General features: G+C 40.5%; 1 protein-coding gene across 1 annotated transcript in view; it reads right to left on the bottom strand.

The window, feature by feature from the left end:
• Nucleotides 1-2,841: 2,841 nt before the first annotated feature.
• FBXO30 (F-box protein 30) overlaps nucleotides 2,842-13,643 on the bottom strand; it is a 151,998-nt gene continuing 141,196 nt past the window's right edge. Inside the window, exon 3 of the mRNA XM_085612280.1 lies at nucleotides 2,842-10,308. Coding sequence (XP_085468406.1) covers nucleotides 10,105-10,308 — 204 coding nt within the window. The 3' untranslated portion in view covers nucleotides 2,842-10,104. The remainder of the gene's footprint in view (nucleotides 10,309-13,643) is intronic.

Genomic DNA, 13,643 nt, shown 5'->3' with positions numbered 1-13,643 from the left:
GGGTGACACTATTTGACCCCAAGGCTTTGTAGAAAAGAGGTTCCTTGAGGTAGAAAGATCACCGCACCAGTGTACAAACACGTCCAGTCCTGCCTCCGTCTGTGGTACCAGGGCAGCCATTAATATCATTGGAACCTCCTTTGTTAATGCTCAATGGACCCCAGACATAGAATTTCAGTGCAGGGCCGCTCATCTCAATTCCACGGTGAGGGGTTGGAGGGGAAGGAGTTCCATGGGCGAGGGTCAAACGCTAGCATAGACACCCTGTGCCAAGAAATCTGGGATAGGAAGATCAATAGTTACACGTGGGAATGGACAACCCATAATTGTAAGGAAACTTAAGGTGTACTCTATGTTTCAGAGGCAAAGGAACCAAAACGTTGGGCAGCAATAAGAATGGCAGCACAATAATGCATATACTAGACCTGAAATGGGGCATCTCTACGTTGATGGGTCTGTGTGGCACTGTGGGGACCTTGTCTACACCCAGCTCGTCCCCGGATGACGTGGCTCATACACACCCCAACCCTGGTTATCCCTGGAGAAGACCTGTACGAGTTGTCTCAACATCCGTTAAAAAAGAAAACAACTGTGTTGCATCAGGATTGAAGGTGAAGAACTGACGAGTATTTTGGCTGGGTTCAATAAAAGGACATTCCAGAAGAATTCAGACTGTTCACAGAAGCTCAAGTAAACGCCGGAGGATAAATACTCTTTCACCATGCAATGAAAAGCCAACGCCTGCTGGTTACAAATAACCAGATGGGAAAGGAAGAAACAAACAGTACTGAGCTCAGCCTTAACGCTATAAAAGAGGAATTGAGAGGCATCCGCCTTATGGTGATGCAACATTGGTATGCGTTGAACAGGATGACTGCTATGAAGGGTGGGGTGTGTGCCATGATTGGTACTTCGTGTTGTACTTTTATACCTGGCAATGACCTGGATAACGGTAATTCCCGGGATAACGGGTCATTAGCCCATGCTATCCAAGAACTGCATTGTCTACAAATCGACATGAAGGAGGGAGGTGCCCCGGAGCAGGACTGGTTGCATACTATTTTTTCATGGATCTCCTTATGGGTGTCCAAACTATTGGCGTAGTTTGCACCTATTCTCATTGCTACACTTCTGTTATGTAGTTTCCTACAAGTAGGAGTTTCTTGCTGTAAAAACGCAGTCTGCAAATTAGGTAGTATGCACTTAACTAGGGAAAAAGCAACCAACACTACACACACACACTTTCAAATACCATAACTCATAACATATGAGGACAGAGTAGTTGATGAATCAACTATAGGGGGGAATGTCGGAATGGGTGAATACAATGTCAATGAATGTAATGATATATGCATGCCTGACAACAGCAATATCAGTAAATGCAACGTGAACTTATGCCTCTGCTTGAACCCACACAATGCATACCACAGCTTGTGACTGCACAGCAGCACCGACATCAGCAATAATGATACCATGGTACCCTACACCACTATCCCACAATATAGCATACTCCAATCTACCCCACTCCAAGCTACCCTAGTCTACCACACTACACTCCAATCTAAACCCACTATACCCTAATCTACCTGACTTCGCTTCACTCCACCTAACTCTAATCTGCCCAACTTCACTCAAATCCACCCAATCAACCCCACTCCACTCCAATACATTCCATCCTATTATACCCAACTCCACCCCAATCTATCCCACTTCACTCCACCCTAGTCTACCCCACTCCAGTTCAATCTCCCCCACCCTATTCCAATCTAATCCAATCTCATCTGCCCCATCTACCACACTTTCATCACATTTGCCCATCTACCCTACTCCAATCTACACTACTCCACTTTTACCCAATCTACCCCATTCCACCTCACCTCACCCCGCCCCACCCCAACCTTTAGCCGTGCTGAACAGCAGGCACACTGGTGTACAACATTGTTAACACATATTGCCAAACCAATAGATTTTGCAAAGGCACGACCTATTGGCTTTGCCAGTGCTTGTTTTCGCTCATATCTGCATGGAGTTGTATTTCTTGCATTTAGTGAGGATTCCAACCTTCTATATCTTATTTGGCTGAGGATTTAATCAATTATTTAATTGCTAACAAAAGAACAAGAATGTGAGTCTCATAAGCTGTTTTTTTAAATGCATTACAATTTGGAATTACATAGTAGAACTACATGTTCTTGCACCAAAAGCATGGGGACATTTGACAGTTTAGGAATATCGAGACAATCAAAAGACAGCGAATGAACATAGACTAGTCTACAGCTCAACGTCGACTGTCGATGCTACTCTTAAAGTCAAAATAAGTCAGTGATGAGCTCCTGCAAATAAAAAGTTAAACTAATCTGAATCCTCCTTGGTAAAATACTTTTCCAAAAGAATACAATGGCCCACAAACCCAAAAACATGAAAAAGGCCACCAGAAGGAGAATTTTGTTAAATGACGGAAAAGAAAGCAAGCTGCTGAGCACAGAATCAGGCCCCAGGCCATGTTTTGAAACCTGTTAATGGCACAGGTAGTACTGCCTAGGTTAAGTCAGTATTGAAATAAACAGAAGTCAAGAGCAACGCATTCAAGCCAGCATGGTGCATCAAACACAAACGAGACATTGCAAAAGAACTTCAATGTGAAAATCCAGAGTCCCCAGCAGTTCGGAACAGCAACTAGAAAAGATTCTCCGCTTTTCACTATATACAATTTATTCACAACTTATTCTATTCACAAATTTGGCACTGATCACGTCGACACCATGTGCAGCAAAGGGGCAGGAAGGATGGAAAGAAAAAGAAGCAGTTTAAGTACTGTACAAAAACATAAAAATGAAAACGTAAGCACATATGTGAATTTAATTAAACAATAGATCAGGATGGTAAAATATGCAGAAAACAAGAAAAAGTTACAATTTTTCAGAAATAAAAACGTTTTACAGTGAACTCTATTAGAGTGTAATACAAAAATACTGCAGGACATTAAAGATTTAGACCAGCAGATGATATTTAGTCGGAGGTGCAAACCTGTGAAAAAAATAAATACACAATGTGCTGAACTGTAAAAATAGAGAATAAAGTCATTTGACTCAATTATGTTACAAAATTGTGAGTAACATTCATAAAAAGTAAAGCTTTTATTGCTGGACCATAGGTCAATAATTTTAAAGAAAATTCATAATGATAACCAAGAAGTACAGATGTTATTGCACACTAATATGAATGGTTCTTAACTGGAAAGGCAAAACGTTTCTGCTGCACTTCCACCACATGAACTCTAAATATTTATTTTAATAAAAAACGACTCAAAATAGTGACTTCAATATTATTCGTCTCACTTACTCTTGGCTGCTGACTTGAGGACTGTGTACCAGAACATTTTTAATGCAGCTCAAAAATACAAAACCTTTAGATTAAGAAAACGTGTATTTGAATTTAGAAGGAAAATCAAGTGATTTGGTAACTCCTGTTGCCTCAAAAATATACTCGTGAAATAATGCGCTTACAAACTAAGTCTCTCAGTGAGCCTCTCTATCCCTCTCCCTCGTACCCCTTCCCAAACACACACACACACCCACACACAAATGTAAGCAAAGCAAAAAGGCATTTGACTAAATGATGCCCCCAAACTGCAAGTAACATTCATGATCTGATCTATAAAAGGTTTACTGCTGGGCAAGAAGTCAAATATTTGCTTGGAAAATGTACTGAGAAACATGCGAGTACAGGTAATGTACTACCACATAGTTAAAGGATTTTTAACTAGCAAGGCAAACAGTTCTTTCAGAACTGTCACCACGGGAACACGGTTATTTATATTAATAAAATTAATCTTACCTAGGGACTGGTATTCTTAGCTGCCTTTCACTTACGCTCATGGCCGACCTGTAGACCTGAGAGCATTTTGGTCCATCACAAATTGTAACCAGGTGACATGCACAACTCTCTTCACTGAATATCAGCCTGCTTCCATACGCTCTCTTCTCTTTTCATAAACTGATAGAGAGGGGGGTTTTGTGTTGTCGGAAGACGTAACAAGGACTTCGAGATACAAAAACTGCTGAGGTAAATAACATGTACCAATTCCCATCACCGATTATGGGAGAAATCAGAATGACAGTCCGAATATTAGGCAAGTCTCCCAAATTGTTTTGTCCTCTCAATTTACACATGCAAATGGCTTGACTTCTGAGTGTACATTCACAAACCAAAATACACAATAACAGTTATCAAAGAAAAAAAGAAAATAAACCTGCGCTAACTTTGCCAGTTACTGAATAAGCATGAACAAAACCTCTGCAGGAAAAATGCCATAGTATCTGAAGCATTTTGACATACAAAACAACTAAGCCGGTGGTGAAAACCTGAAGAAAATGGCTGGCAAGGAAGGTGGACCGCCACCACTGACGGCAAGAGCCAGGTGGACTTCTTAGGGACACAATGAGGGATGCACAGCCTGAGAAAAGACTTGGTTTTTGTGACCCCGAAAGGATTGATTTACCTACAGTCTCTGTGTTGCTTTGTCAGAATAAAGTCGCACAACTACCATGCAATCAAAGGTTTATGGCTACGGCTGAAGATTACTGGTAGTCCACAAAGAGTCCAAGTAATTCTGGGCATGGAAAATTTCCAAGCACAACCGATGAAGTCAGCTGAAAACTGATGCCTGTCGATCTGAAAACAGATGACATATCCAATTGGCAGATGGGCAAAATCATGTGAGACCTCACTGTGGTGTCCTAGGAGAGTCTATGCCCTGCATGAGGTTTCTGGTGCATGTAATGTGTGATGTGTGATGTGTGTGTACAGAAGAAAGCCACTTTATGGATTGAGGACTCCGACGCAGCTCACCATCTAGCTATGGGTACGCTTATTACCAGTCTACTACTTGAAGCTTCTATGTAACTATCTACTAGAATCAAAATAGTTTATGTTGTATTCAAACATGACCAGATGACTTCTTTTACCAACACAAAATACAGCACTCGCCCACACAGACAGGATGCAAAGGTATGACAGCGGATGGGTAATAGAAGGCGGAGAGTACGGAGTAAGCATGTCCCTGGCTGCAAGATAAAAATGTGATTCACTCTTTGACACGGTGGATTAGGGTACTGTCCTCCTAAAGTCTGGAAAAACAGAAACCGGGTGATGGAGTATGTGATGCTTGGTGGGTCGCAGATGAGCTGCGGGGTAACTTCTCTCTAGCAGTATTAACAGTTTTCTTATGGTTATTTATTTTAAACAATGGAGTTGTGGAATAAAACCTGGTTCTGCAAGAATTAAAATCAGTAAGAGTTTATGTATTATTTTAGAACTGTTCAAACTTGACAAATTCTACAACTTATCTGAAGTCAGAATTGATCAATCTTGTAACTTGGTGGCTTCTTTGACAGTGACACAGAGTAAAGATGTTGCCTGTATGACTAACTGAGGTATGCAAAGGAGTACTATGCCACCTAAATCAAGTTCCAAATCATGTTTGAGAGACAAAAGTCAATAAGAGCCATGATGGGAATTTTTACTAAAGAGGATAGTGCATAATTAGGAGAAAAGAGAGGCAGGGTTCACAAATAAAAGGTAAAGCATTAAATACTGACACTTGTTAAGTGACATTTGATTTGCCCAAAGAGACAGGGAATTATGTCAATTGCCTACAGAAATAAAAAAAAATTCCAACAGTTTTTTTTTATCAAGAAAATACCTGGGGACATGTTACGATGAAGATATTTTACCCTTAAACGCGTAAACGATTACTATCTTTTTTACTGCAGAAGTTACACACTATAGGGGCAACCGAAAAATGTATTCTATGCAACGGGGAAAGGGGATGAAGAACAAAAACAGCTTTTACAAAAAAACATTTAAAAACCACTAGTTGTTCACACTATGGGACGAGAATAAACAAAATATTTGACAGAAATCCACCTTTAGTTCTTAGTTCTGTTGAGCTACGTAAGACCTTTAGATTGGGGAAACTAACTTGTGTTTAGTAACAACATTGCAGAGCAGAAATGTTTTTGATAATCAACTTCCAAATACCAAGAGATGCACATACCTTACAAACAGTTCAATAATTTCTGAGTAATGTACCGGTTTTAACTGTTTGAGCGACTGTGTGACTGTGCCTAGTGACAAAATACTACTGACATATGATGCCAGCAAGTCAATAGTGGATAATTGCATCATTTATATGGGAAGAGGCAACTGGTAGAATCTATTTAATAAATAAAATAAAAACTCTAGAAATTGAACTTTTTCGGAGTTCAAGCACTTAGGCAATAATACACTGACATCTAATGTGCAAACAAGAACAGGAATCTGTTGGCCAATCCTAGTTAGGTCTAGCTAAAGACAGCTTAGATATCTAGGAGACCATATGCCAAACGCTTTAAAACGTACAAGAAGAAAGACAGAAAGGGCTTTTAGTTGGCCCCCCTTCAGCCACTGGCTCTCCTGTGTTTTTCATGGTTTCTTAATATTTTGATGGCCTGTCCATCAAGTCCATGTCATTTCAAGGAAGGTAACATTGTCCTGTTAGAGTTGCCATTAGGTTCTGGTGATGGATTTAAAGTAGTCCTGCGCCTCATCATCTTCACTTCCCATCCTGGCATCACTGCTTCCATGATCCATCGCAATCCCACAGTTTGCCATCCTTTTGTTGCTTAGGCACTGCCTCAGTCTTCCCCCACAATCCTGTCTCCCCCTAATAGCTTCTCCTCTCTGCATCACTCCCTTTCACCCCCACCTCCCAGCTCGTTTCTTCCCATTCATCAGGTCATCCCCCTTTCCAACGTCACATGCATCCCTAGTGACTTTTCGTATCACCTCTGACCCTCAACCTTTTATCCTTGCTCATCATCCAGACATCACCACTGTCTAGTCCGTCTCCACTTTCTTATCTTCTCGCCCCTACATACTGGGGGCTTCTCTAATCATACACTTTGGACAAAACACTATTGAGAAAACCGCTAAAGAACTAGGTTATATATTTAGTAGAGGTATTGTTCTGTATCGAAATAATTGGTAATAACCATCAATAGTAGAGTGGCCTTTTCAGAACAGGTAAGAGTTGGTTTTAGAGCATTAGTAATAGCTATCACTATCAAAACCCAGAACTGGTATATTTAAGATTTATCAAAACGGAGGGAGCCAAGAGGTACAAGAATTGGGGCACAGACAAATACTACTCATGCCCCAATCACAAAGAGATTGGTAAAGGCTACTTCCAATTTCTGAGAATGTGACATTACAGTAATGCACACCAGTGTGCTTCACAGCCAGGCTTGTATACGACCCCGAAGCTTGTACCATTCACACTGGTGAACCCAGTATGAGGAGGCAACTTTGAGTCCAAGTGAAATTATGAGACATCTGTGTCACAATCTGTCCTGAAGAAAATACCACATTCTTAGGCAATGAAACAAGTCGATCTTCCCCTTAGAAAAGGTTTACAGATGTATTAGATTTTAATAAGTACAGGGGACGATTCATAGCACCCCGAGATATTTTAAGCTGCACACTAGTAGGAAGCACATTACTACATTTAGGACGCACATCATCACACTACGAGATAACTCCCATTCTTACCACTGCATACAGATACTTTGCGGAGGACAGTTATTGGTAGGCCTATTCTATTTACTTAGTCTCACAGGTCCTTGGAGCGAACACCAATGATCAGTAGTCCAGGACACCGTAACAATTGTGCCTGATGTCACTCCTGTAAGGTGCCATTTGGGTTGCTTTAGATGAAGTGAGGGTATAAGATAGACACACAGCAACGAGTACTCAGGCCTAGTCTTCTCATCTCTTAGGGCTCACATTTAGTAGCATTTCTGTGAATGGGGGGTGAGTTATATTTAGATTTGTTTAGGAAACAGAAAACGAGCGAAATGTAGACTTACGAAAGTGAAAATACAAATGTAATTTTAAGCCGCACGCTCTAAGATCTGGTGTGATGAAAAGAAAAGCACAGTCCAGGTGTTGCCACAGTTTTTCCTCTTTCAACAAAAGGAGTCATTCAATGGCAGCTACTGATCATAATTCTGATACTGAGGTAGCACCTGCGGACCCCTGCCAGACCTCTAGTAAATGCCCAGATACTGCGGTCTGTCTATAGAAAAAACGTGGGTCTGATTCGAGGGACCTGAAGTAACAAACTAAGGTTCTACAGAAAACACTTTTGTCCAAGTTAAGGGTCGCTAGGTAGTGTACTGCAACGTGCTAAATCAAGGACTTCAGCCTGACTCAACCAGCCTAAGGTGCGGCTGCCTTTATCAGGAGAGGGTCAATTGGATCTCTTCAAAACACAGAGGGCATGGGAGTACCACTTCTAACGGAGGGTATTTTTGTGCGTTTTCCGTTTATTTACATCTTCAGTCCTTGGCAGGTGCAGAGTTTGAGAACAGTAATTAGTTGGCCTAACTGTGCAATGTGAAGCAGCACTGCCAATGTCACAACTAATGACTTAAGCTTTTTTTTTTTTTATGAGGCCTATTGGCTTTGTAAATGCCTGTTTTTTTTTTGCTATGTCAACGTTGTCCTTACATGTAAGTAAACAAAGTGGTAGACTGTAACCCCTTAAGCACAAGCACAGCCATGCTGACATACTGGCGCTATGATCAGAGCTTTACAAGTGCACAGAGCAGGAAGCCTGGTATTTTGGTAAAAATTAAAACTAAAATGAGTCACTTTGCAGGCAAGTTTCACCATCCTCAAAACTTCTATTGAAAGAGGGGCCCCAAATGATTCTGCTCAGTTTTTGCTTAAGAGTTACCAATCGCAGAGTCTCGCAGGGGACTTGAAAGTGAAGCATCTACACAGTGATGTTGCTATTAACCTTAACCTTTGAAAAGTTAATTTACTAAGTCATTTAAGTAAAGAATTATTAGAGAAACGATTCCCTTAAAGAATAGAATCTATACGCGTGTTCTTGGTCATGAGAAGATTTTGTATAGTGATATATGGTCTACTGAAAATGACTATTGTGCAATGCAGTGTACTTCCGATCAATAAAAAAAATGATATTGCTGAACAATTAAACGCCCTTCAAGTCAGAATAAACACAAGAAGCTTCTAAATTATAGCTTCATGGACTATTTAAAAAAAAAAAAAAAAAAAAAATTGTAATTTTTTGCCAAACTGCAAAGCAAATCAACCTATTCGAGGGCTGCAGGCTTACTCTTATGTAAAATGGTGCAATACACATCTTTATTCAAGTGTTTCTTTTGCAAAGTGCCGTATTTTAACAATGTAGTTTATTAACTCTTCAGTTCTCATAGGTCTGGACAATATTGAATAGTTGGCTTTAAAAGATATTTCATCTCGAGTAGACAGCTACAGAAAGTTTGGAAATGTGCATACATGAGAAAAACTTCTATTAGGAATACTGATGCTTTGCTCCCCAAAACGAAACACCAGTTACAAAAATGCAATAAAAAAAAAGGAGTCTTTGCTGACACTTTAAAATACTGAGCAGTTGCAGTTTAAAAAAATAGTGTTGCATGTGCTACAATTAATCACGTTAATGAATTTCACTAATGTTTTTAAAGTGCACAACCTTGGCCAGTGGTATTTCGAAGTAAACAAACATGTACAGCCATAGAATTCATATTTAACAACCTTTGTAGATAGGATACATAAAAGACGTGAACAGCATCCGTAAGTATGGATATATTTTTGCTGACAATAAAGAATACGTCCGGTTAAAATGGGATTTTAACTTGCATTTTCAAAATATATACCATGTGGAATATTCATTTATATATCTTTGAAGATGAATAATGGGCCCTCGGAGGGGTAAATGGTAAAAAGAACCACTGCAAGGCATTTCAAGTTAATAAAACAGGAAACCTACCCCAAGACATTCCACGTTTTTAAAACATTAAGGCCTTTTCTCACCTCTAAACAATACTTATAGATATAAAAAAAAAATCATCACTTCAAAATATATATTAAAAGCACAGTGAGTGTGGCTTAAACTAGAACCAATCTTTAGTAAATGAATAAAGTGTCAGGTATTGAATATTACATGGAGGTCTTAGCAGATGCTTAAGTTGCTTAAGTGTCTGTGCAAGTGGAGTAAATCTCGCGGATTTGGGTTTAAAGAACAGGTTTCAAAACGGATCGCAGCGACCGTCCTTCTTTAGTCAGTTCCCTTGTCACGCACATGCATGGGAGGGGAATCGCTTCCTCCCTCTTCTCTACAGTATTGTAACTGCATTTCTTTAAATGGTCAGACATGCTGGTGATGTTAGCAAACTTCCATTCAGTGATTGAGCAAAATGCAGTACTGAATCGCCAGACCTAGAAAGAAAACAAAGTCAATCACTTTAGTAACTTCAGTCATTTAAACAAGTTAGAAGTCATATAAAAACATTAGTCAAATTTGAACTGTCAAAATATATATAGATTTTTTTTCAACAACACTTCATGATACTTAGTTTTCGCCTGCAGAAACTATTGTATTCAACAGAATCTTAGAGGGCACATCCCACCCTTTTGCTTTTCATTTTTTCCTGTGCTGGTTTCTTACTTTTCCTCCATTTCTATTGACTGTAGCATAGTTCCCTGCATTTACCAATGTGTGTTCCTCGCCTGCTTCTCTTTCATGTCACAAATGTAGTTTCCTTCAGCTGTTGGGGCACTTTTTTTATTGATCACTTTTACTTAACGCGCTTTACTTTTCCTAGCTTCAGGCATTTGTCTCATTCTATTTAAACTTTTCGGGCATGAATTTCAAGTGTGCTTGTGAACCCACGCCGAGACTCTAACGCTGCTCACAAGCTCCAAGGTCAGCAGTTCTGCCCATTACGGCACATCCTCGGACTTACCCCTTTACTCTATTTTTTTCATTTAAATCAGTAGCACTCCAAACGAGCGCATGTTTATGTTATAATCTTTCCCTATACCCCTTTCTTTTCTGTAGATCCTCATCTTTCTTTCCTCTGCAATCTTCAGTTTCCCCTTTTGGTATGTTCCACCCCTCTACCAGTAGACTATGGTTCCACCCTGGAATGCAGCAGGAGTGCACCTTAGAATGTTAGCACTTCTGGACTGAGGAGCGTTAGGCTTGGTAGTTGAGGAACTGTATTGAGAAATAAACTCACGTTCCACTCTTATCTCCTTGCTTCTTGGAGTGATTTCTACATTTTTGGCGACGACTGGGCACTGGATGCTGTGCAGGGGACAGCTGTAGTTCCTCACCCCTGTTTCTATTTTTGCCAGCCTACCATCATTTGTTTTAGCTCCTGCTTACCTTTTTTGCTTCTTGCCTTCCACACCTCTTGTGCATTCAACATCACATCACTCTGAACGCCGGTCCGGCTGTGATATTTTTACTCTGGACACATCGTGTCAAGTACTTCTCATTGGGAGCACCATCTCCACCTCGAATTCTTCAGAGGAGCGTCTTCGTTTCACCGCAGAGGGGGTTCGTCAGTACACTCCGTGTATTGTCCCGAATTGTCTCTTCGTCGGCGCATGCCTTTCCCTCTTCGTGTGCACAGTGAGCAGCATTGTCCCGTGGCGAAATTGTGTTTATTCATCGGCGCATGCCTCTTTTTTTTCCCCATAGTGCGCATGGTAATTAGCGTCTACTCAAAATTGTCTTCAAGGGAGGCGTCTACGTTGGTGATCGTTTCTTCGTCAGCGCATTCCCTGGAGTGTCTGCTTTCATCAGCGCATGCCCTTTCTTTCATCGTGTGCATGGTGAGCAGGGTCTCCTCAGAATTTGCATCAAGGGAGGCGTCTATGCTGGTGAGTGTTTCCTCGTCAACGCATGCCGCTGTAGTTCCTGCGTCGTCTGCCCCATTCATCTTCAGGAGAGGCGTTTTCGATCAGTGAAGTAGTCCTGTATGTACGCATGCTCTTTTCATCATGCGCCTACAGAGGTATTTCTAGTCACAATTGCCTAAAAGAAGCTTTGCTGTTTGAGCAGTCATTCTTCCCAGTATTTGTACTTCGAGACGTTAGACAAGTGTCTCCATTTCGTTAATCCAACAAATTTCTCTTGCTAATCTCCTTCCGGTATCCTGCATACCCAAGGCAAATTCCTCTATTTTCCTCATGACCTCCAAGTAAGCGCCTTACAACATGCTGACAGGCACAGCTTGCCTGCAGTCTTCTCAATTTTATGTTTTTTCTTCAGTGTTATCGCTGACAGGCTCAGCTAATAGCCTGCAGCATTGTTGTGACATTCCACGCTGACAGACAGCCCTCTTTGTGTTCAGTTGGACTTTTGTACCTTGCACACTTATTGGCATAGCATATTTCTTGCAGTTGTTTACTTTTTCTCTTTCCTCATAGTATTTCAAACTTGGATTTCTAACTTTAACCATGTCAGTTACCAACATGAATCAAACACCTCTATTTTTAAACGATAAAGGGGAACCAGAAATCTTGTGGGATAGGAATTAAACATTTTGACCCACCTATCTAATTGCCATAGGAGGAGAAAAGTTTTCTTCTGTGAGGAAATAACATTTTGCTGCATAAGTTGTGTACTCAAGGGAGGAAAATGTATGAAGAGCATATTGATGAAAGGGGGGGGGGGGGTGAGGATGGGGATGCTGATGTTTTCACCACCACATTGAGGAAATTGGGTGCTCATTTCAAAGATAAAGTTAACGTGGTATTGGAGCGACAAATTCTACCAAAGGGTACAAGAAAAAATGAAGAAGTCACCTCATTTTGCCACTTTGAGGGGACTCTCTGCCACTTGAGAATTTGGTGCTCTTGCCGATTCTCTCAGAGATCAGTTGGTTCGTTGCACCAATGATCACAAGGTGCAAGAGAGGTTGTTAACCCAAAGACCACATTTGGAAGAAGCTGTACCAATAGCTAAAAGTATTGAGCACACCGCTTATTGTGTAAGAGAAATGAAAGTTAACAAAGTTTGTGTCATCGGAGAAGCATGTAAATGAAATTAAAGGGGATGATGATATTTTTAAAATAGTAAATAAAAACACGGTGGTTAAACCCAAACCTAAAAAAGAGAATTTCAGAGGTTACAGATGTGGGAATGTCAATCATCTAGATGATTTTCCTAAGTGTCCTGCAAGAGGAGTTTGTTGCAGAAAGTGCAATAAGAGTTGATCATTTTTCTAAAATGTGTAATTCCAAAGATGTAGGTTAAGAGGTACATGCTGTTTATGACAAGGTCATTGAAACTGGAAACAACAAATGTATCATGGCAAAGCTGAGGAAGAGAAGATTAGTTATCCTGTTTGTGAAATACAATTGGATGGTAAGAAAGTAAATGCTTTTGTGGACTCCTGTTCCCCTTACACTCTAATTGACAAAGAAACTTTCCAAGGTTTGTTTAGAGAAGGTGAATACATTTTGGAAAACCCTGATGTATGCCCAGGGGGGTACAACAAGGATCCCATTCCTTTAAAAGGAATGGTGAAGATGCAGATCACTTTCAAGGACAGACATACATTTGGGAAAGTCTACATTACAGAGAAAGGAAGTAATTATATTAGGGTGGAAACACCAGAAAGATCTAGGCATCGTGCTTGACCCCAACAATATAGAACAGGTATTACTAATTCACAGATCGTTAACAGGAAAGGGGATAAGTGATGAATTTCCAGGTCTTCACGGAAAATGTGGGGTTGCTAAAAAATAAACGATATGCA

The sequence above is a fragment of the Triturus cristatus genome, chromosome 6, assembly GCF_964204655.1.
Source record: "Triturus cristatus chromosome 6, aTriCri1.1, whole genome shotgun sequence".
NCBI classification, from domain to species: domain Eukaryota; kingdom Metazoa; phylum Chordata; class Amphibia; order Caudata; family Salamandridae; genus Triturus; species Triturus cristatus.
This window is presented reverse-complemented; position numbering and strand designations above follow the sequence as displayed.